This window comes from Cornus florida, unplaced genomic scaffold (genome assembly GCF_030987335.1).
Source record: "Cornus florida cultivar Cherokee Brave unplaced genomic scaffold, ASM3098733v1 CherokeeBrave_3.0.0_Hap2_Chr09, whole genome shotgun sequence".
NCBI lineage: Eukaryota > Viridiplantae > Streptophyta > Magnoliopsida > Cornales > Cornaceae > Cornus > Cornus florida.
Genome location: NW_026775579.1, coordinates 92,280,935 through 92,307,055, shown reverse-complemented (window position 1 = coordinate 92,307,055; position 26,121 = coordinate 92,280,935). Strand labels below are relative to the sequence as shown.

At 33.4% G+C, this 26,121-nt stretch overlaps 1 protein-coding gene across 1 annotated transcript; it reads left to right on the top strand.

The window, feature by feature from the left end:
• Positions 1-2,929: 2,929 nt before the first annotated feature.
• On the top strand, positions 2,930-9,473 carry LOC132275202 (protein FAR1-RELATED SEQUENCE 7-like). The gene is made up of 2 exons (XM_059776620.1): positions 2,930-3,350; positions 6,817-9,473. Exon 2 carries the CDS (start codon positions 6,825-6,827, stop codon positions 9,132-9,134), a length of 2,310 nt encoding a protein of 769 aa, XP_059632603.1. The 5' UTR covers positions 2,930-3,350; positions 6,817-6,824; the 3' UTR covers positions 9,135-9,473.
• Positions 9,474-26,121: the final 16,648 nt, after the last annotated feature.

The window sequence follows — 26,121 nt, the reverse complement described above, 5'->3', positions numbered from 1 at the left end:
CGTTTAAACTGATTTTCGAATTGCAAATTAGATAGTGACATGTCTAATATAAACACAGATTTTTGGAGACCAGAAACAAATTTTTTTGTTTTAGAGATTTTCATTTTCGTGTCAACTATTGATTGATACTGTGACGTGACCATACAATAATTTCTCTGAGTCCCTACAATTGAAACAGTGAAACTTAAAGTAGGCTCTGCAGCATATCTTTCGAAGTCGATCACAAGGACTAGTGTTGACTGCAGCTCATCTTTCAAAGTCACAAGGACTAGTGTTGTTTAGAGAGAGAAAGTGAGAAGAGAGAGGAATCATGCAAGCTAGCTAGGCAATCAGAACAGATGCCAGCGCTGGGACTCTATCTGTGTTGTGCTAAATTGTTCCTAAAATTAGAGCTTCTAGACCTCATGACACCTGGTGGTCCAATGTTTCCAATTGCAGTACTAATTCGAATCATATATAATACCTAGTTAAGGAGTGAGATTTTGGTGTGCCCGGTGCATCAGGTTAATCAGAGTCGTGCATAATGTACACACACCAACAAATACATATCACGCACAACTCTGATTAATCCGATACACAGTGCACCAAACAAACTCAGCGCTGTCTCTCTCTCTAGGGCACAAAAATCAGACTATAACTAACCGTTTGGCTCGGTTATAGAGCCCCAGGCGTACAACAAAATGGCCTCCAAGCCCAAAGGCAAACAATTTTTTTTTTTTTTTTGGATAAGTAAAGGGCCCATAGGCTAACATAACACTGGATACCCCAAAATAGGAAGGAGCCCATAAAAAGGGAAGCCCAAATTAGACTAACAAGCCTAAACTCATAAAAAGAAGCCCAAATAAGACTAACAAGCCCAAACCCCATAAAAAGGAAGTTCCAACAATATATCTGCCTCATACTTTTTACATATTTGAACCTAGGATCCAGTCAGTGTGACTTTGGGATGAATGGACATTATGGTCTTTTCCTGAAGGGCAAAGCAGCTATTCTAAATTTGGTTGAAGTTGATTGATTCCAGAAGGTATTTTACTAGAGACAATGTTGGCAGTTAAGAAACAACATGCCCATAAACCAAGTGTGGTGAAAATACTAACGATGCATGTAGACTAAAAAAAAAAGAGAAAAGAAAAAATGATAGGATTAGAGAAGAACAAATTTTGAGATCGTTGAAGTAATATTAATTGAAAATATATTCAGATTAAATGGTTTAGATATGTGTTAAAAAGACTATAAATATGTTATTTAAAGAGAGTGACATGATCTACTTGAGGGCAATGTTAGAAAAAGTCTCATAAAAAAAGCTTGCTCAGTAACATCTTCCTATAATTATTTACATCATAGGTTTTCAGTGCTTCAAATTTGTTTTCCTTTGCATCTGAAAGTTAATGTGAAATTAATTTTTTTGTTACGGCATGTTTGATTGATTAATTGTTGACAAAGGGAACATGCCATTAGATATCCACTATTTTGGGCCCAAACTAGTGGATCTCTGCTGACAAAAAAAATCAAATATGGTCATTAAAAGTCTGTAGACCATAAGGAAAGTTGTTTATTTTCTTCCCCTAACTAAAGTTTGTATGATCAGAAAAAGGGCAAAAAAAAAAACAAAAACAAAAGCAAAATGAAGCTGGTTTGACATTGGTACGACAATAATTTTGTTCCTAACTAACAAAGAATCTAGATTTATGAGTCTTATAACATTTGAAATTTTTTTAATCAAAATTTATTATATTTGTAAAATCAAAATAAAACATATTAAGCTATTCATAAACAAATCGAACTTAATGAGAACTTATAAAATGTATCCCGTCAAATTAAGTTGTTGGCCAAGCAGCTATCAATACTACTACAACACATCACCCATAAGTTTACTCAAAATGATCTTCTTTCTATTTCATGTTAGAGGGGTCAATAATTAGTTTTAAGTAAAGAGAAATGGGTGAACTATGAATCAATCCCCTTGCTACATTCAAAATTAAATATAACTGTGATAATCTAATAAAACATCTTTTGGAGTCATGTACAATATCAGTATCACAATTTCATTAATTTGGATTTAATTGGTTGAATCTTTTCATGAAGTGCATAAAACAAAAAGTGAAAGTCATATCTAGATAAAGTGAGAATAAAACCTGTAGGTTAGAAAGGTGATATGAGTATAATTAAAAAAAAAAATTAAATATAAAAAAAAGAAAGTTGCATAGTTTCTAGAATAAGATGTAATCAAAATTGTTGAAGCGGTTGACAAAGCTGACAGTAAAATTTGTCTCCAAGAAAATTGAATATGTCCAATCCAATGCTGAATTGCAACTTATGTCACTCGTTTCTAAGGTTAATTTAATTAAATTATTATTTATAATTTTTTAACCAATTCCTACACTATTTAAGTTCTTAGACATATATTACGAAAGCAAGTTTTTTTTTAATGGTATCTTTGTTGGACAAGTTAAATGATAATTTATTTTAAATTTTCTGTTATGTTAACTCTTATTTTTGAATTCTAATTTTATAATCATGACTTTAGAGATACTTTCCTTTAAATTGTTAATTCAATTTTCATTCAAAGTGAAGCCCAGTTTAAATAATACAAATAATTTGTAGTATTTATTGTGAATTCGCACATTATCTGAGAGTTCAAGTTAATTAATGGGTAAATTAATTATTCGCGCTGCATACATATTAATGAAAAATTTCTTTTATGGTGCGAACAATTAATCTTGCACCATCAATGCTAGTACCACCCATGTTTACATGTAACAGGTAAGGTTACCTAACAATGGATAAAAAAGAAAAAAGAAAAAAGAAAAAAGAATAAAAAAAACAAAAGGGTAAGTGTCCAATTCCATCAAATGGCAATAAAAAAGTAAATAACAAAATTGAGTAAGTGGGGTCCATCTAAATAAATGGGTACGGACCCTAGCTAGTAAGAAGCGAGAGAAGGCGAAGAAGAAGAAGAGAGAGAATCCACCTAGGAACCCAAGCGAAGCGAAGCGAGACTCACGTACTCGATAGCGACTCACTTCTGAGAAGAGAGAGAGAGAGACGACGTTAGGTGTCTGTAATTGCATCGAAGAATCACACAATCTGATCAGACCACTTCATTTCGATTTCGATTTGGATTTCTTTCGAAGATCAATCGGATCACACAGAAAGAATATGCTGAACCTGCCATACCCGCCAAAAAAATTGTTCCTTGAAAATGAGCCAATTTTCGGCCACAATGCCCGTGATTTCTGACCCCACAATTGGCTCAAACGGATCAACTTCAGCTTGAACAGTCCCGTTTCCGTCTTCTCTTCAATCAGGGCACCAAAACCCTAATCGAGATTCTTCACCGATATGCGAAGGTAAAACCCTAATACCCTTTTTCTGAAATGGTGGGATTTGGAACGACCTGTGGTTTTGATTATACATCGTTTGTAATTTCTGATTGATGGTTTCTATCTGTATATGTATGCCTCTGTTATATATAGTTCTTCGGCGTGATCATATATCAATGTTTTTTTCTTTTACCTGATTGAAATGTTCTCCTCCTAAACTATATTTGGTTTAATGTCATCCCATTCGAGCTCATAAACTCATTCCTTCTGATCTATTTTCTGCACCTGTAGCCGCTCTCTCTCTCTCACACGCGCACACACGCAAAAAAAAAGAAGAAGAGTTATTTCTGATGTTGGCTGCAATTCTTATAATTTTGGGTTTCTTTCCTTTTTACCCTCCTCCTGTGCAGTTGTCATCTTATGTCCATAGTGCAGGTGCTGATATTATTTTATAGCGAAATGGAGGTAATTTGTGATAGTAAGAGGAAAAACAGTATGTGCAATGGTCTTAAGGAGTGATGACAATATATAACCCTGCCATGGTACAACGAATAGAAGAGTCCACTTAATTCTATTGGCTGGTTGGTTTAGATCAAGAATGTAAAGAAGATAAAATTAGCTGACAATATCAGATGGTGGACGTAAATTAATGTATATTTTTTGAATTCATATGAAAATATAGCGGATGTAATGGCTTCACATGTGGATTTACCTTTTGGGGATTAATTTATTATTCAGGGGTTAATTGTTCATTGGTTGGCAAAGTTAATACCTAAAGATTGCGATCAATAAATTGAGAATACTTGATGCTAGGTGTAGGATAAGATCCAAACAAGCATTAAAAAGTTAAATCTAGGTGTGGTTGAATGCTATAGGAAGGTTACGGAAAATTCTTATTTCATAAAATGAAAGAAAAACTTTTGGATGCATCCAAACTTAAGAACATGAAAGGTTGGGATATCAACAAATCGAAAAACACCTTAACGGAGTTTTTTTTTCTCTATTTTGTAAATTTCTCATTACTAACTTAGACTTAATAATATTCCATTTAAGCTTACTGGTATACTGGCACTTGTGAAGTTTATGGGTGTTATGAAATTTTACTGCTTGTTGAATTTATAGAATTATTAACTCCCTCACTTGAATCTTTCTAGAATCCCAACTTGGTATCTGTGGAAGTTTGATAACTCCACTTATTGAACCACATCTTATAGCAACTTTCTGGCCCTTTTCATAGTAGTATGCAAGTTTCTTATAGTTGCCACTCACTTTTAATAAATTATTAATCATTAGTTTTGTTAAAGTTTTGATGATTCTATTATATTGGGCGAGCTTCTAGCTAACTTCCATTATAAGAGGTTTTTGTCGCAATGTGCCTATGAGATTGCTATAATCTATATAACTATACAAACCCAACTCTTACAGTTATTGCACCCTCATTATGTCTTTGTAATCCCATGAATACCATGAAAGCAAACACAAGAAGCTTTGGATGAAGCCTTCAAAATAGATCCTTGTGGAGAAAGACCAGTATTCAGTGTATATAAAATCTCTTTCCTATCTTGAATCTAACAACTCTTTAAAATAGACCCAGTAAAGTTAATAGGCCTTCTTTAATGGACCCCAAAATGACCTATTAGACTTCTTCCCACACCTTTATTTATTTATTTTCGAATAGGTAAATTATTTGATACAAGTGAGACTTCGTCATACTCCTATATCTTGTATCAAGTACACTATTGCCCCTGCAAAAAGAAGAGTACCCTGACTTCAGATTATGGAATTGATACTATGAATCAAGAGTTTGTATGATCATTGTTGAATTTTCATAGAATCATAAATTTGACAAACTTTCATGGACCCTGGTTATTTTGATAGAATTATTATCTTCTCCACCTGTTACGATTTATGCATTAAGCCCCTGCTCAGTTTGTTATTTATGCCATTTGATCTTTGATCAAATTATTTTGGCAATTTTCAAAATATTTACCAAGAAGATTATATGCATAATGCATCAGCAGTTAAAATTACACTAGCACAACTGTTTCCTTAAACTTCATCGGACGGGTGAGTTTTTACCAGATGGTTCCGGGCGTGTTTACAATAAATTGGATATTTGGTCAAATCATCGTTATATAAACCATGTGGAGTCCATTCTTTAAAGTTATTCCACTTATGTATACTGAGGACCCACTATAGTAGATTATCTAAATGCAATAAAGAGAAACTGCATAGAAAAATGTGGAGTGCCATGAACTCCTTTTTGGCTGCAATGCCGTCAATTTGATAGCAACCTCAGCACTTTCATTCTCTGTACTAAGCCATTCAATGATATGAGAAGTATCAACAGTATAACCTGTTTTCTTACATTTGTTTAACAAAACTCCCAGTACTACAAATTTTTGTTCTTTTTCTTCGTTGGGGGGGGGGGGGGGGGGGGTGTTCTTAAAGGCGCACCTAGGCTCGTCACTGATGTTTACTAGGCGCGCACCTAGGCTCGTCACTGATGTTTCCTAGGCGCGCGCCTCGCCTCACTGAATTTTTTTTTTATAATTATGATTATTCTTTTTTTTTTTTAAGCCAAAAGGGTACTTTTGGCAACTTAATAAACAAATAAGAAAGCTCAAGCGTACGAGAGAAGAAACTTTTATTCAAAAGAATAAACAAAAGTCCAAGAGTCAAAGTGTCAACCAAATAGAGAAAGAGTGAGACCGTGAGATGGACGACGAAGCCCTAGTTACAGAGATGAACAACGAAGCCCTAGTTGTAGAGATGAACGACGAAGCCACGTCAGTTCTTTCTTCTTCTTCTTCTCCTCCTCTAATCCTCTCTTCTTATCTTTGTTTACATCTCTCTCTTCGTCTAGTTCTCTTCTCTCTCTGTCTTTTTTTTTTTTTTTGGGCTGTGTTTTTTCTCCTTTTTTTCTTTTACGCTTTCTCTCGCTTCTTGTCTACTTCTCTCTCTTCATCTACTTCTTCTGTCTCTATGTCAATTTTTTTTTTGCTCTGTTTTTTCTTTTCTTTTCTTGTTAATAGTGAGGACGCTCACTTTCATTCTTGGATAATGTCCCTGAAATTGTGTTTTCCCTTTGCAAAGTTGAATGTGCATAATGCTTTTTGCGAGTTTGGTTTAACTTGATTCTCCTTTGAATGGCCATCCATCCTACTCATAAATTTATTGTCCCCTCTCATCACCCCCCTCCTCCCTCTCTGTCTCTGTGTACAGTCACACTCTATCCCTGATGCACTGTTAATACTCTCATCTATTTGTGTTCTATTAATTGGGGTTTTCAAATTATGTAATTTATTGATGCTTCTCTTATTTTTGTGCTTTATTGATATTTATAACTGTATTTATATTGCTTAGTAGAGATAATAATAAAGGTAGGGAAGAATCTTATATAATAATAATTCTAAGAGATTTATTGTATCTGATGTGTGTTTTTCTTCTATCTTTTTGACCCCAATATTTGCTATGGCATTTGCATGCTCAGATACTGATATGAATAGAGAAGAGATTGGGAACGCTATGACTGTAAGAGCAAAACTAGCTGGTGCAGTGGTTTTAAAAAATAATGGCCACAGAGAGGATGAAGGAGAGTCAAAGATTGAACCGCATGCGGGTTTAGAGTTCGATTCAGCAGAGGATGCACAGGAGTTTTATAATTTATATGCGACACAAGTGGGTTTCAAAATTAGGATTGGCCAACTGTACAGATCCAGGGTAGACGGATCGGTTATTTCTCGAAGATTTGTGTGTTCAAAGGAGGGTTTTCAGACCAATATGAGAACAGGTTGCCCTGCATTTATAAGGGTACAAAGACTTGATTCTGGGAAGTGGCTTCTGGCCAATATTAAGAAAGAACACAATCATGAGCTTGGACTTTCTGGGGAAGTTCCACCCCAAATACAAAGGAAAGCCTTTCCAGCTCCAAGGTCATCAACTGTTGTGTCCTCTAGGACAGGAATCGGATCAGTTGAAGAAGAGGATGGACGCCCATCTGCATCGGGCATAATTGATGTTAAACGCCTCAAAAGGGAAGAACTGGAAGGAGAAGCCAAAGTTGAGCCGTACAAAGGTCTCGAATTCAATTCTGCTAATGAAGCATACAAATTTTACTATGCTTATGCAGCTAAAACAGGCTTCAAAATTCGGATTGGTCAGTTGTTTCGTTCAAAACATGATGGGTCGATTACATCTCGAAGATTTGTGTGCTCGAAGGAAGGACATCAGCACCCTTCCAGAGTCGGTTGTGGAGCATTCATGAGGATACAGAGACAAAAATCAGGAAAGTGGGTAGTTGACCGGCACCAAAAAGAACACAATCACGATCTGGAGTCTCCAATGGATGCTGGTACAATTGCCGCGTTTAAGGGATTTAGAGAGGAAGTAAATAGTGGGCTGGAAAATGTGGATTTACTTGAAACAAATTATGGCCTCGGCCTTGTCAAAAGAGGTCGAGAAAGTAACATTGGAAGTGATTGGTATCATATGTTTCTCGAGTATTTTCAGTCACGGCAAGCAGAAGATACTGGATTCTTTTATGCTGTGGAAGTGGATGATGGCAAATGCATGAGTATTTTCTGGGCGGATAGCCAATCTAGATTTGCATGCAGTCAGTTTGGGGATGCTGTAGTTTTTGATACATCCTACAGGAGTTGTACTTATTTGGTGCCATTTGCTTCATTCATTGGGGTTAATCATCACAGGCAACCAGTACTTCTTGGGTGTGCTTTAATTGCTGATGAACATGAGGAGTCTTTTACTTGGGTGTTTCAAACATGGCTTAGGGCAATGTCTGGGCGCTGTCCTCTGTCAATAATAGCAGATCAAGACAAGGCCATCCAACAGTCGATTGCACGGGTTTTTCCTGGGACACATCATCGATTTTCAGCATGGCAATTTAAAGAAAAAGAACAGCAGAATTTGGGTGCACTACTTACCATGGATAATGAATTCAAATATGAATATGAAACTTGCATCTATCAGAGCCAAACACCCAGTGAATTTGATGCTGCGTGGAATATGATTGTCAACAGGTATGACTTGAAGGAGAATTTTTGGGTAAAGGAAATGTTTAGAATGCGTAAAAGTTGGGTTCCATTGTATATAAGGGGCATGTTCTTTGCGGGCATCCCTGTTGATGGAAGCATGAAATCATTTTTTGGAACATTTTTGAATGCCCAGACACCTCTCAACGAATTTATTTTACGATATGAAAAAGCTCTTGAGCAACGCCGTGAGGAGGAAAGAAAGGAGGATTTTAACTCATTCAACTTGCAAGCAGTTTTGCACACAAAAGATCCCATAGAAGAACAATGTAGAACGCTCTACACAATGACAATGTTCAAAGTTTTCCAGAAAGAGCTTTTAGAATGCTATAGTTATGCTGGTATGAAAATTAACGTAGAAGGTGCCATCAGCAGATATTTGTTGCAGAAGTGTGGGGATGGAGATGAGAGGAATACCGTTGCATTCAATGCATCAAATCTTAATGTAAGTTGCAGTTGTAAAATGTTTGAATTTGAAGGGGTGCTTTGTAGACATGCACTGAAAGTGTTCCAGATAATGAACATAAGGGAACTTCCATCTCGTTACATTTTACATCGGTGGACGAAAAATGCGAAGTATGGTATCCCACGGGATGTCGAATCAGGAGGTGGCTCTCAGGATTTCAAGGCTTTGATGCTGTGGAGCTTAAGAGAAGAAGCCCGGAACTACATTGAGGTTGGGACAGCATCTCTAGAAAGATATAAACTTGCCTTCGAGATCATGCAAGAGGGTAGGAGAAATATTTGTTGGCAAAATTGAGATGTAAGCTGCATAAAGGTCAGATACTCTGCTTCTTCTTTTCTTTGTTACTTGATAACAAGGTCAGACATCTCGGCGGTGATCAATTCTGTGGTTTGAAGTGTCTAGTTTTCTGGTGGGTGTCAGCCATGTGATTGGCGTCCATTGACCCCATTTACATTCGAATCAGAACTTTGTTATGCATGTGTAATTTGGATATTATCTATTTCATATCTGTAGTCTGCGCTTGTAAGGAAAGGAGGTTTTTTTTTTTATTATTTTTATCATTAAATTTAATGCAGGTGTACATTTATGAAAACAGCCTCCATGAAATTCTAGTTTTACCCTTTTATTGCGTAATTTGCTGGTGCTTTTAAGGCAAATGTACATTTATGAAAACAGCCTCCATGAAATTCTAGTTTTACCCTTTATTGCGTAATTTGCTGGTGCTTTTAAGGCAAAGTGCCATAATCTAAATCTAAGATATCTGAATTTGTCGAATTTAAAAATCCATTCTTATCCTTGTGTCTTTTTAAGCTCAACTCATATGAGATAGGTTGGTGTCCTTCTAGTTTCTCCTTCAAATGTGTTTGGTTTGTCAGAAAAGTGAGAATGATATATGTTGTCTTGTGATTGAATCAGGTAGAAGGCTTTTATATTTAGTGTGGACCGTGGCGGTGATCTAATGGAATTTTTTTTGTCTAAATTCATGGCTATGTATTTTCAATGTCAACAAATGAAAGAATTGGTGTTCAGGTACTTGAGAATTGGACTTAGTCAGCTAGGATAACTGTAGGAAGATGCTTTTTCTTCTGGAATGATAATGGGAAGGAGGCTTTTAGATGCCTCCAATTTTGGGTCATATCTAACTTGTTAGATTGGTTTTGATTTTTTCTTACTTTGGTAGAAAGACGATAAATTATGACTAGTCTGAAGTCGAGGAACTTGCACATCGACTGTTAATTAGTCACCCATGGTCGGAGAACAGAGAATTGGAATATTTGAAGAGTTCTTCAGAGAAATACTGTATTGGCATAACATGATTTGTGGCATGTCCTGTGAAAATGTGGCTTTGAATAACATTGATGCTCCACGGAGTTATCAAAGATGGAGTTGGAAAATATGTACCAGCATTTCTTTTAGATTTTCTATGGTTTACGAGTTTTGTCACGACGCATCGGAGTTGATACATTGAAATGTTGTTCAGTTCTTGATAAGTCTATGAATCTTAAGCCAGCAATGAGCCATTTTCCTAGAAAGTTGCCTTTTTAGTTTCAAGATGGAATAATTTTCTGGAGTTGAGAAGATTGTGATCTGTTTTCAACAAAAAAGCCATCTTATGCCAAAAATGTAAGTCTTTTCTAGTTCGTCTGTGTATGTCTGTCGAGCCATAGAACGCCTATTCAAGAAGCAAAAGAATTGGTCCTCATAATGCCAAAGGAGATCCATTTTTGTTAAAGATACCCTAGTAATGGCGCTGTGACTATTAAGATAAAGAAGAAACTCCTTGCAAAACATGTTACTTTTTAGGAAGTTCTAAAACCAAAATTGAATGACAATATAAAACATCGGTGTCCAAACAATGCACCTTATTTTTTAATTTTTATTTATTCTTTAGACTAATTTTATTATTAAGGCATAAAAGGAGATTAAGTTAAGAAAACAAGAGAGGAATTTTAAGGAACATGGATCTTAATATAAAAGTATAAATATTTATTTACTGTATATGACAAACCATTGTTTATTCCATGGAATTGTCGAGAAGAATTGAAAATTTTTTTGGACACTTCATCTATTCCTGATATTGCATCTTCACTGAGATTTCCAGGGTGATACAAGGCTGTCCGCATACGCCTCTACATCAAAAATTGCATTAACATGTAGTACAAGATCCCTATATGTTCTCTCAATTGTATTGTATAGAACGAAGATCGTGCTTATAAGAGTTTCATCACTATTTAACAAAGCCGATGGCTGATCCGCGGTCTGCAGTGTATAGATTAACAGTGATCGGATGGTCGCTAAGCAGATTGTAAGTGACTATGAGCCGGAAACACACCTGACCTGAATCGTTTCAGAGACTTGAGAGGCAATTTTAATAGTATTTCGGCAAGGAGATGGTGAGGAATGTAAGGCATTACTGTTGTACTCTCTGTCACCTTCAAGTCATTGATTTGTCTGCGATACTTTCTTCTTCTTCTTCTTCTTCTTCTTCTTCTTCTTCTTCTATGATGCTACCTTCGTTGCTTTGTCTGCTATCTTATAATTGACTTCTTGTATGCCGAGCGAAGAACTGTTCTGTAGTAAACCTATTCACCTTGAATTTACGAAGTACACAAGTAAATTAAGTAATTGATTTCAAATAATTTTTTTTCAATACAATGGGAATGTTATTCTCTAAGATTCAATTGGCTAGGAGACGTTTCAAAATGGGATTCAAATCCCATTCAAACATTAATTTCAAGATTACAGTGTTATCATTGTTTAGATTACTCTCAGGTCAGAGGATGCCATAGCAAAATTGATACCACAATGCAACAACAGTGTCAATAAAAGTTATGTGGAAGAGAAATGAACTTCTAAATAACCATTTGAAATTCTTAAAAGATTATCAAGATTGAGCATGTTTTCTAAAATCTTTTTCTTTTTTTAAAGTAGATAACCTAGTACTGACAGTGATTATCAGATGCGTTTTGATGTTGGACTTTGTGATTGATTAAGGTAAAATGTTAATGAATTGGGTTCCGAAATCAGAGAGAGCCACGTAAATTTTTTTCTTGGACAACTCAAAATTACCTTTTAAAGCAAAATGTCACGATCCGATTCCTAACGACGCCATGAGCATAGAAGATACGCATGCTGGTTGGCTAAGAACATTCATTGACTGGGAATGGTTCCAGGGAAGGGGCGTGCAGGACCACAGGATGGTACCTCTTCAGAGTTCAGGCAGGTCGACTCGGTTCAGTTCGAGGTGCTTGTCGCTAGTCTTGGACTTGACTATGAAGAAGGGAGTTGGCCATCCCTGCACAAACTGGTCGGGAGCTGGAGCCGTTCCCCTGACGAGGCCATGGCAGGCCGAAACCAGTCAGCATGTATCCTTGGGAGGGCAGGTCGTGGTGGCTGACCAGGGCGCTTGCGCGAGCTGAAGCAACGCCTTGGTGCCGCACGGGCCGTGCCGCTGCGCCGAATCTCTAGGCCCGTGACAAATGGTATCAGAGTAGGACTAGGGGTAAAGCACGGTGGGGTGCCCCCTTGTCGATCCGGGGGTCTTGAGAATGAAGACGGTGCACTGAAAAAGCGTCGGTGGGCAATCAATGCTGTTGGAGGAGAGCCTCCATCTCCCCATGAAGACGCGTCCTTTAAGCCGGAGGGCCGCGCGCATCGGATGGCCGGAGGGCCGCGCGCACCAAAGTTCTTGCAAGTTCAAGAGGCGTGCAAACCGTTGTGAAGGGCGGGTATCAAGTCAGCCGGAGGGCGCTTGTTTGCTCGGGGTGTCGCGGAGGCGGCATAACGTGGGGTTGCGTCCCGAAGAAGTGGGCGTCCCTTTAGCCCGAAACCCTATCATTGGGCGAGTGCAGCCAGGGGTTGTACAAGGAAGCGATGGTGGGTAGGCGAGCATACCACTTGGAGGAGACAGGCTTTGGAATGTTGGACGCAGCGGAGTCAGCGCCGCACTGCGACGAGGGCGTCGCAGGATTTGGGTGGGGGAGAATGTCACGATCCGATTCCTAACGACGCCATGAGCATAGAAGATACGCATGCTGGTTGGCTAAGAACATTCATTGACTGGGAATGGTTCCAGGGAAGGGGCGTGCAGGACCACAGGATGGTACCTCTTCAGAGTTCAGGCAGGTCGACTCGGTTCAGTTCGAGGTGCTTGTCGCTAGTCTTGGACTTGACTATGAAGAAGGGAGTTGGCCATCCCTGCACAAACTGGTCGGGAGCTGGAGCCGTTCCCCTGACGAGGCCATGGCAGGCCGAAACCAGTCAGCATGTATCCTTGGGAGGGCAGGTCGTGGTGGCTGACCAGGGCGCTTGCGCGAGCTGAAGCAACGCCTTGGTGCCGCACGGGCCGTGCCGCTGCGCCGAATCTCTAGGCCCGTGACAAAAAGCTTCCATTCTAGTTTTTCATAAACATAAACTGAATATGGCAAAAAAGTCCAATTCAAGTTCCCATGAAAGTAAAATATAGATAACTTGTTTTTCTTTTCAAAAAATATATATAAAAATAAAAAATAAAAAATAAAAATGACTTAAAAGAGTACCGGTAGTACGAGGTCTCCTCATGAAACTTTTTATGAGATCCTTTTTATCATGACATGGATAAATATTAAGTAGGGATGGGACTTGGGCGGGTTGGGCGGGCCAAGGGGTTAGCCCACGGTAAATCAATGGTTCTAACATATTAGCTTGTGCCAAATTCAAGTCTTAAGAAACCCATTGTATCTCAACTCACACCATACTGCACAGTTTCACTGATTTTTTGAGTTTCTCAGGTCGTTCCAAATTTTAATAACCTATAAATAAATAAATTTGTAACAAATAAAATGTTAAAAGTATATAGCCACATGAACTTGACATAAAATAAAACTTATCATATCATGTGAAAAAAAAAAAAAACCAAATCATGTGTAATATAATATGATGTTATAGCAATAATTTATAATTTTTAATAAAAGATATATTAATCATTCTAAGTTTCAAGACAGATAACATGGTCAAAAAATTTCCCATAATAAAAACTTGGAAAGAACTCAATAGTTGATATTCTGTAATATTTAGTTTCCTTAACTAAAAATTTCAATTATTTTTTTACTTTATTAAAATAAGAAAAATGTTATACTTCACCAATTTTGATTTGTGATTTTATCTTGAATTAGGTGGCTTTTATTTGTCAGCTTAATTAGCTGCTTTGTGTGCTTTAAAATTAATTTTTTTTTTAATATAGAAAATAAATTAATATAAGAAAGAGATATAAAATAGCAAAACTTACTATTATAGCATCCAAACCATTTTATAACTAAATAACTTCAATTCAATTATGTCAGTATATATCTTCTTTTAGGAGACATTTTTTATTAAATCTTCAAATAATTAAAATTAGAAGTTACATTATTATTATTATTATTATTTTTTACCATGAATGAATAGTCTCTTAATTTACATAATTCCTTTAAAGCTTTTTATAATTTTAATTTGAAAGAGATACGCAAAATATGTAGAGTAATTAAAAAATAAAGAGAGTGTAGAAGAGAATATATGTAATATAATAAAAAAATATTTGTAGAGAAAAAAAAATATAGAGATAAAGAGAACCTTAGTGTCATTGTTCCATTCGTTTAGTTTGTTAAAATAGAAAACACAAATGTATAAAAGAAAAAAAAAAAAAAAACAAATGCATAAAAGAAAAAAATTGTAATATGTATTAAAATAGACAACATGAATGTCTTTTTAGCTATATTTGAAATGTGTAGTATTGCTCTAAAAATAAACATTTTAAAAGAGATAAAGTTAGGTGAATATCATGAATCCATAATTGATGATTACTATAAATAGTCTTAATTTAATTTAATTTACTTATAGTCTTGTATAAAAGTTATAAACTATTCTTGTAAACTATTAAACAATTTTTATTTGGTTCATATGTAACTTGTTAGATAGATTTTGATATTTTATTTTTTTGGTATATGTGGCTGGTCTAAGATCGAGAAACTTGCACATTAACACATTCACTTTTAATTAGTCACCCATAGTTCTCAAAACGAGTTAATGTCTCTCTTCTTGGAGTTGATGAGAATTTTGGACGCTTGTGTTAGCAGAGAAAAAACAATTGGAATTTCGGAAGAGTACATATCTTGGTGTTGATGAATACCAGAGGAAGTTTTTGTTAAATACACCCTAGTAAACAGTGTTCTAATCAATAGGATGAAGAAGAAACTCACTGTAAAACATGTTACAAAATTGAATGACAATATAAATACCACCAAATAGAAGTATAGCAAATCAATGCACCTTATTTTTTTATTTTAGACTCCTTTTTATTATACATAAAACAATATTAAGAAAAAAAAAAAAGAAAAAAAAAGAGGAGGAATTTTAAGGAACATGAATCTTAATATAAAACTAAAAATTTTTGAAACTAGAATGAGAAAAACCATCCCCTGCTCCACGGAATTTGCAAAAAGAATTGGCAGGTGATACAAGGCTCTCCGCATATGCTATTGCATCACAAATGGGCTCATCTGGGAGGCCATGGGGTACAAGATCCCTATATGATCTCTCAATTGCGTTGTATAAAACTAAATTGCTGCAGGACGTCATCATAAGAGTTTCATCATTATTTAAAAAATCCAATGGGTTTGCATAAAGTGAATCTGGGAATTCCAGATGAACTTTAGTCCAAGACTGCTCCACTCTGTATTCTTTCATTACCCAAAATTCATCACTATCCGGTACTTTTACACAAAGACATCCTCCAAATACTAGGCAATGAAATTTCTGAGAGTTTCTCACCCACCAAATCAAAAGCAGCAATTTTTGATTTCTTATTTGAATTTATATCCAAACAAAACCAATGAATGGCTCCATTCAGCAGCATCCCACGACCGGGAAAACATTTGCTTTCAACAGAAAAACTGTTTTCAACATAGTCTTGAACCTTTTTCCAAGAAGCAACTCTTAGTGAATATATAGAGACGCTGTGACTACCTAATATCACCAGTTCGTAATCATCAGACAAACTGTCATATCCAAATCCACATATCCAGGAAGGGAAAAAAGGACCTAAATTGCAATATCCTATTTGCTTGGACTCCCTTGTATAGAGATTGAATATTACATATGATAGATTGTAGTATATGCATACCAATCCATTGCAACTACCAATGATATCGAGAAACTGAGGATGATGATCGAGATGAGGCTTGATGTCAAGAATAATATTATCAATATTTTCTGCCACAATGACGTCATTGTGTATTGATCCGAGGTCTACAGAGTATAGATGATCCCTTCTACTCAGATAGAAATTGACTATGAGTATCCGTTTTGTGATTGATTGAGGTGAGTTCTAGTGAAGTAGGAGTCGGAGATCAAAGAAAGCCATGATTTGGAAACACACTTGAATCGTATCAGAGAATTCATAGGCAATTTTAATAATATTTCGACAAGGAGATGGTGAGGAATGTAAGGCATTAATGTTGTAATAATCTCTTTGGCCTTCAACTCATTGCTTTGTCTGCCTTCTCTGACGCTGCTTTCTTCATTGCTTTGTCTGCTTTCTTCTTCTTCTCTAATGCTTTCTTCATGGCTTTGTCTATTACTTTCTTTTTCTTCTCTGATGCTTTCTTCACTGATACTTTCTTCTTCTTCTTCTCCAAAACAGAAGCAGGGAAGCCGAAGCAAGAAGCGGCAAAGCCAAGCCATAACTTGTAGTGATAACCAAGTCTCATCAGTTAATCCTCGATTTAGAAAAGATTATAGATCTAACCGTTTCGTCTTCATAGACAGTGAATATAATTGAGAACTCTTATATGCTGCAGAGCGTAGAACAGTTGTGAAAAGTAGACCTATTCAGCCCCTCTGTCTCTTCCGGGTGGTGATAAAATGATTATGAAGCTCTTGTAGAATAATAAATGGCCACTTCCGCAAGATAGAGTTCGTGTGGAATAATAATTTGTTTATAAACAATTTCAAATTAGGGTACAAGTTGGGCTGGTTCAATATGAGACCAGCCCGAGAATTTTTGGCTGGGCTTGTTACCAACTGAATTCGGGTTGTACTCAGGCTGAAAATTTCTAGCTCGATCCCTATTTTGGATTGAATTCGGTTTGGGCTCCAGCCCAACCCGCAACCTGATACCCGCAATAAATATTATACAATTTTTGTAATGTTTTTAAAAGTATATATTAAATCTGATGTCTATATTATTATTATTTTTTATCCAAGGTTTGATATGTTAATGTCATTGATTCATTATTAAACACTTTAGAAGAACCCTACCTCATCCCCACTTCCGTCACCACCGTCCATCATCTTCACTGCTCCTGTCTGAGATTGTTTGGGTAGGTATTTTCTTTTGGTTCGAATCCTTCTCTCTTGTTTTCTTTGAATGTGTCGCTAAATAAAACAAATTGAAGATGGTCTCAAGACTTTTTTAAAAATAAAATAATAATTATAAGAATCTAATTACTTTAACAAGCTAGAATCTTTTAGATAAAAAAAAAAAAAAAAATAGAGGCAAGAGTGTATATATATATATAATGGACTATTTTTAAAAAATTGGATGGGCCATTTCTTAAATTTTAACAAAATCTATAGGTAATAAAACACAAAAAAAAAATTCCAATGGGGGCATCAGCCCCCACTAGACTCGGACGTTTTAAACCGCACACTAATATTAAATCATTTGGGCTCCCAAATTTAAACCGTCCAAGCTTATCCATTAAAATTAAATCATTTGGGTTCTCAAATTTAAATGAGCGAGCCACTAATGGCCTAATAGGTAAAATGTGAATAACTATTATATTCAAGGGTCAATGATAATTGGTGGGTTAAGAGTAGGGGTGGCAATTCATGTTCGTGAGTCGTGTTCGTGTCGGATTGATGTAAGGGTATTATACTAAATAGGTAAATCCAAACCTAACTCATTTAATAATCGAGTCAAGAATCCTCAATACTAACCAACTCCAATACTAACCCAACTCGTTTATTAAATAGGTAAACGTGCTAATCCGTTTAATGACCTGTTTATTAAAATAAGACATTTAATATTTAATCAAATACTAAATAATAGTAAAAATTGTCATAATTAACCTAAATATTCAAAATAAAAAGAAAAATCATAAGAAATAGACAAAGTTTATGTTGAACTAACTTAACTATCCATAGTAATTGGGTTTAAACATGTAATATATGCCGTAAGTCATATTCACGATTATAACATGTTGAGTTAAATGAGCCATAAACGGGTTACACGGTTTGAATCCCTCAACCTTAACCCGACATGATTAAGTAAATAAGTTAATCGTGTCGACCCTTTTATGACCCAAACCTGTTTATGCTAAACCCAAACCCTTTTAACTCGTGCCGTACTATCGTATTATGTCATAATATGCCACCCCTAGAATGCATATCTATCTTAGCCGCTCAAACAAAATAATATTTTTTTCTTTCCATCTCGTCTATTTATTTATTTATTATTATTATTATTATTTTTTCTCGCTCATCTGTGCTTCTTTTCGATATTGTCTCTCTTATCTATTTTCATCTCTTTCCCTTTTTTCACTCTCTTCCCAAACTCTCTGCCTTTATTATTATTATTATTATTTTTTTTAATCAAGGGAGTTATATATAGTAATATATATTGGTATATATCTATATCTCTCTGTACTATTATTATAAGGATAAAGGGTTTCAGTACAATATAGACAAATCTAATTAAAGAAGGAAAGATATATAAAAACGTAAATTTATACAAATTATTTTTGTATTTAATTTTTTTTTTATATAATTATCTAAGTTACAGGAAAAAAAAAATTATCTAATTTACCAAGAAATTAATTTATATATTTTCTTTGTGAATTCAATTGCTTTTTAATTATAATAGGTATTTGCTCTTCACACTATTTACTTTAATTTAAATAGGTAATTATTTTTTTATTTTTTAATTGTCTAAATTACCAATTAGTCTTATTGCTTATATTTTGATTGTTTAATTGTCTAAGTTACCCGGGGAAAAAAAAAAATTGTCTAAGTTACCAATAAATTCACTTATATGTTTCCTTTTATGTAATTAAATATTATATCTTAAAATGTTTTCTTTTCTAATTAGGTAATTTGTGATAGAGTTTTATAAAACTTTAAGATTTGAAAATCTATTAAGTATTATATATTAAAGTGTTATATATTTTCTTTTCTAATAGTTTAATAGTCTAAGTTACCAATTAGTTTTATTGCTTATTTTTCAATTGTTTAATTGTCTAAGTTACCCGAAAAAAAATATAAATAGAATATAAAATTAAAAAAAATTAATAAAAGAAAATCTAATTAGAAAATTTAATAAATGAAAATCTAATTAGAAAAGGAAATATAATATATAGATATCGGCAAATCCAATTAAATAAGGAAAGATATATAAAAAAGGGAATTTATATAAAATTATTTTTATATTTAGTTTTTTTATAATTGTCTAAGTTACCCGAAATTTTTTTGTCTAATTTACCAATAAATTCACTTATATGTTTCCTTTATGAATTCAATTGATTTTTAATAATGATAGGTAATTGCTCTTTACATTATTTACCTAAATTTAAATAGGTAATTATTTTTTAATTAATTAATTGTCTAAGTTAACAATTAGTTTTATTGCTTATTTTTTAATTATATATAGAATATAATATTAGGAAATTTCAATAAAAGAAAATCTAATTAGAGAAGTAAATATAATATATAGATAAAGACAAGTCTAATTAAATAAGGAAAGATATTAAAAAAAAGGACTTTATACAAAGTTATTTTTATATTTTGTTCATTTTTGGCAAGAAATATTCCCCCAATCGTGGAAATAAGCAAGAGGAGAGGGAGGGAGTGATCTTTTTTGAAAAAGATGAGGGAGAGAGAACGATGTTAACATAGTTAAAGTATGATAACTTTGGAAATGAATGAGTGATCCCTTACTTGTGAATAAGAACCCCCTTCTATTAAATCGTTAAATAATTAAAACTAAAATTATAATTCTTAACTATGAATGAATGGTCTCTTCTAATTTGCATAATTCCCTCAAAGCTTTTTATAATTTTATTTTGATTTGGTATTTTCTGATTAAGGTTAAATTTGAAAGAGATATCCAACAAATAGCGTAATAGTTTGTTCTTTCCATTTCCTTCGATTCACAATTTGTTTAGTTTGCTAAAATAGAAAACACAAATGTATAAAAGAAAAAAAAGTGTAATATGTATTATTAGAATATAGGACATTAATGTTTTTTTAGTCATCTTTGAGATGTGTAGCATTCCCTAAAAATAAACATCTTAAAAGAGACAAAGTTAGGTGAGAATCCATAATTGATAATATTATAAATAATCTAAAATTAACTTTATTTTACTTATAAAAGTTATAAACTATTCTTATAAACTATTAAGCAATCCTTTTCTGGTTCATATGTAAATTTGTTAGATTGATTTTAATATATATATTTTTGGTAGAGATGATGGCTCGTCTAGATGGAGAAATTTGCACATTTGTTTCTCTTCTTGGCGTCAATGAGAATTTCGGATGCTTGTGTTAGCAGGGAAAGAACAATTGGAATTTTGGAAGAGTACTTATCTTGATGGTCATGAATACCAGAGGAAGTTTCTGTTAAATACACCCTAGTAATGGTAGGATAAAGAAGAAATTCATTCAAAAACATGTTACAAAATTGAATGACAATATAAACACCACCAAGTAGAATTAGAGAAAATCAATGCACCTTATTTTTTATTTTTAGACTCCTTTTTATTATACATAAAAGGATATTAAGAAAAAAAAGAGAGGAATTTTAACGAACATGAATCTTAATATAAAACTGAAAATATTATAAATATTTGAAACTAGAATGACAAAAACCATCCACAGAATTAGCAAAAAGAATTGGCAGGTGATACAAGGCTCTCTGCATGCACTACTGCATCAAAAATGGACTCATCTGGGAGGCCATGCGACACAAGATCCCTCTATGATTTCTTACTTGTGTTGTATGAAACTAAATTGAAGCCGAACGTCATCATAAGAGTTTCATCATTATTTAACAAATCCAATGGCTGTGCATAAAGTGAATCTGGGAATTCCACATGAACTTTAGTCCAAGACTGCTCCACTCTGTATTCCTTCATTACCCAAAATTCATCAAGACTATAAGGTACTTTTACACAAAGATATCCTCCAAATACCCCTATTCCGCACATTTCATGAACACTGGTGAAGAAAGACGGCAATGGAATTTCTGAGAGTTTCTCACCCACCAAATCAAAAGCAGCAATCTTTGATTGCATATTTGAATTTATATCCAAACAAAACCAATGAATGACTCCATTCAGCAATATCCCATTACGAGTGGGATAAAAACGGTCTTTAACATAGTTTTCAACCTTTTTCCAAAAACCTACTCCTAGTGAATATATATAGACGTTCTGTCTACTTAATTTCACCGGTTTATAATTATCGGGTACCACTTTTGTTTTATGCATAAAAATACCACTTTTATTTACATAGATACCATTTTTTGTACATCAAGTATTACTTTTTTATGTAATAAAAAAATAGTACTTAATGACAAAAAGTGATACCTGCAAGCACAAAAAAGTAGTACATATGTGTCCAAAGTTGGTACCTCACAGTGTTTTTTCTTATCTTTATTTTTTCGAAAATATAAGACTTTGACTCCATCAAATAATAAATATGGGTCATTAACACCATTTATATGTAATTATCACTATATATAAACCATTAAATTCTACTTAGCATCATTTCATAATAACCTGAACCTATTTTTTTCTCTCTCCTCTCCATGAATTTATACAAATAACCAGCACGATTTCATCACAGGTTGGTGATTTGGAGACCATTATAATTGACCATAAATTAGAGACACCACTAAATCCCTGTAACAGAGCTAATCAAAGGCACAAACAAATTGGGTCACCAATGCTATAATTGTTGATTGGAGGGTCGTGGATTGCTCATAGATTGCATAACCTGATAGCCACCAAAGATGAGGTTGTGGTTGGCTCATAGAAATATATACATAGTTACACACAATATTATGTATATCGGCAAAAATAATGAGAGAGAGCCGAAACTAGACCTTTAATTTCTTAGATTGGCCATAGCTTCCACAAATGAACTCGACAACTTCTTCTAAAAGAAATCGCAGAAAAAGAAAACCCAAATTTTCATTTTTCTTGCGATTAACCTATTGGAGTAGTGAGCTTAGGAGTGACAATATTTGACACGACACGCTAATTAATACGACACGAGATAAACAGGTTTCGATTTGGACTAATCGTGTTTGTGTCATAATCGTGTCGACATGAATTGACCCGCTCTAAACGTGTCGTGTTCGTGTTTGACCCTGTAAACATAATTATGACACGATTAACTAAACGTGTCAGATAAACGTGTCGTGTTCGTGTAAAAAATGACCTATTTAACAAAACGTGTAAAATAAATATGTCGTATTCGTATTGAAAATGACTTAAATGTGTCTTTTCGTGTCGTGTCAAGTTTTGACCCATTGATTAAATAGGTTATGCGTGTCGTGTCGTGTTACAAATATAATAATCGTGTCGTATTCGTGTCAAGGGTTTTAGATACGATTAATAATCGTGTCGTGTTCGTGTCAACCGTAATCGTGTCCGTGTCGTAATCGTGTCTAAAACATTATTTTAGGTTATTGATTTTCGTGCATGACTAATAAAGAACATTGAATAATAATAATAATAATAATAATAATAACATTTGTCTTGCTATTGTTTTATAAAAAAAATCAATTGTGAAAGGATTATAAAGACTCATTATTATTATTATTTAAAAATTAATAAATACATAAAGTTTAAAAATTAATAAATACATAAAGTTTGTGTATTTATTTATTTTATTAAAGAGATTTAAATTATTGTTATAAGTATTTGTCCAATGATTTGAAGATTCTGATTTTAATTTAAAATAAATTAAAATTAAAGTTATTGAATACATAAAATTATGTATGGATTTATTTATTTTAGGAATTTGAATTTCTAGAATAATTTGTGAGTTTATAAATTTAATCTAATAAATTAGACATGTAAATAACTTGTTATCTCGTACCCAAACATACATACATATTGATCTTTAAGTTCGAAAATAAAATAATATATTTTATTATGTATATAAAATAAAAAGATATTTTAACACGAATTGCCACCCTAAGTGAGCTCCAAGAATCAATCAAAATTAATCAAATTGGTTGTCTTTGGCGATACGAAGAAGAAACCGACGCATCGCCAATGGGTTGTAGAACCGGTCTTCTTTGCTGTGATTTGGAAACCCTCCGGAAGCAAACATTGAAGAACATTAAACCATAAAGACCATATCGCCAGTCCCAAGGAGACCTCACTCGCCTTCGTCAACGACTTCACGGGCCAAGCTGTCGACTGAGAAGCCAGTTATTGACAACCCCGATATCGACCTGTTCCTTCTGAAGCATGATGCAATCGCCGCCGGTGATGGCCCGAGCAAGGCGTTGGACTATGTGCTTTGAGCTTCAAATTCGACGGCGAGCCGGACCTGACGATGAACTTGCAGAAGACACACAGAGAGAAAGAAATGAACGAAGGGGCTGAATGTGTTAGGTGAGATCTGTGCCTCTGGTATTGATATAATGGCAAAATTGTACTTTCACAATTATGATATTTGATAATTAAAATTAGTTAAATATTATGGGCAATTTTGACTTTTTAATATTTTCTGGGACTGTTTGGATTTAAATTCTGACAAGAAATGTCATTGTTCAAAAATGAGTCAAGGGATGTTATTGTTCAAAAATAAGCAACCAACTGTCATGACAAGAGGTGTCATTGTACTTTACCTTATTATTATTATTATTATTATTATTATTATTATTTTTATGCTATTATTACTTTGATAGCTGGATGGTGCACACATAAGTTCTACAGTGACTTTTTTTTTTATTTCAAAATAAAATAAAAAAGGAAAAGAATTGTAATGCTTGAAATCAAAAAATTAATGTAAGAAATTTTTTTTTTTTTTTTTTGGTATTAAAAAATCAAAATAACTTAAGATAATTTATGTCTAATAATATTGAAAAAACTGCACATCGATAGAGTTAGGAGTCCAAAATAATAAATTGATTAATTTTAAAAGTTATTTTGATTGAATTAAGAAAAATAATTACAAATACATTAAGAGTTATTAGTTTAAAATGTCTTCTACACTCTTATTTTAAGATATCAGAATATTTTTTTTTAAAATTATATAATTTTATAATATTAAAACAGATAATTTAAAATTAATTTGACTATCTTTTAATTCAAACCGCCCATGTTAGAGGAAACGATGACAAAAATGATACCACAATGCAACAACAATGTCAATAAAAGTTCTGTAGGAGAGAAATGGAGTTCTAAATAACTATTTGAAATTCTTAAAAGATTATCTCTGCGTGTGGTGTGGAGACGGTGTGGAGACGCTGAGGCCGATACTTAGTACTGATGGTGATTATTAGATGTGTTTTGATGTTGGACTTTGTGGTTGATTGATTGTGATAAGATTTTAATGAATTGGGTTCCGAGATTAGAGAAAGCCATGAAAGGGTAATGCACCTTAATTACAATAGAGACTTGACCGACATTCTTTTGTTTGTTCTCCGAGTCGGCTACTGCAACGATATTTTAGATAGATTTTTGGCAATTTATTAGGAAAAGATTCTAAAAAGACAATTCAAAATTAACCTTTTGTTATAGATAATACTTTGTCAACTTTTAAAGTAAAAGTTCCCATTCAAGCTTTTCATTAAAGTAAACTGAATATGACAAAAATTCCAATTCAAGTTTTCCGTGAAAGTAAAATGTTGATAACTTTTTTTTTCTTCTTTTCAAAAAAAATATATAAAAATAGAAAAAAAAAGAAGAAAAAGTAATGTTACTTAGGGGTCCCCTCATAAAACTTCTTGGGTAGGTTGGGCGGAGGTCACGCCAAACTCAAGGTTCTAACATGTTAGTTCGCGCCAAGTCCAAGTCTCGAAAAATCCTATGTATCTTAACTTATACCATACTGAACGTGTTTCACTAATTTTTTGGATTTATTTGATTGTCCCAAATTTTAATAACCTATAAATAAATAAATTAATTTGTAAAAAATAAAATGTTAAAGTATATAGCCACATAAACTTGACATAAAATAATACGTCTAATATCATGTGAAAAAAAAACAACTAAATTATGTGTAATATAATATGATGTTTTAGCAATAATTTATAATTTGTAATAAAAGATTTATTAATTCCAAGTTTCAAGACTGATACATGGTAAACAAAAGTTCCCATAATAAAAATTTGGAAAGAACTCAATAGTTAATATTATGTAATATTTTGTTTCCTAAACTAAAATTAAATTATTATAGGTTTTTACTTTATAAAAATAAGGAAAATACTATCCTTCACGAATTTTGATTTGTGATTTTATCTTAAATCAGGTGCCTCTTATTTGTCAGTTTATTTAGCTGCTTTGTGCTTTAAAAGTAATTTTTTAAATATAGAGAATAAATTAATATAGGAAAGAGAGAAAAAGAGCGGTGGTACACATATCGAATTACAATTTGAGATTTGCTATTGAATCATGTGGGCGAGAACTAAAAAGACATTAATCTTTTATATTTTAATATATATTACATTTTATTCTTTTATACATTTTTGTGTCCTATTTTAATAAACCAAATAAATTGTCAATTGAAGGAAAAGATAAGAACGGAGATTTCTCTTTATCTCTAATGTGCTTTTCTGTGCAAATATTTTTTTTTTATTATATATAAATATAATATATCATAAAACGTAAAAAATTGTAACTTCTATTTTTAATTATTTAAATATTTAATAGAAAGTATCTCCCAAATCGAAGATATATATTGGTAGAATTTAATTCAAGTTATAAAGTTATATGAGCGATTGAATTCTATAATTGTAAAATTTGCCATTTTTTCTCTCTTTCCTATATTAAGTTATTTTCTATATTAAAAAATTTGCTTTTAAGACACACAAAGCAACCAAATAAGTTTGACAAATAAGCAACCACCCAAGAATAGCATATTCCGAGAGAAAAAAATAGCAAAACTTACTATTATAGCATCCAAACCCTTATTATTTAAGTTAATAACTTCAATTCAATTATGATAGTATATATATTTGTTTGGGAGGCTCTTTTTATTAAATCTAATTAGAAGTTACAATTTTTACCATGAATGAGTGATCCCTTTC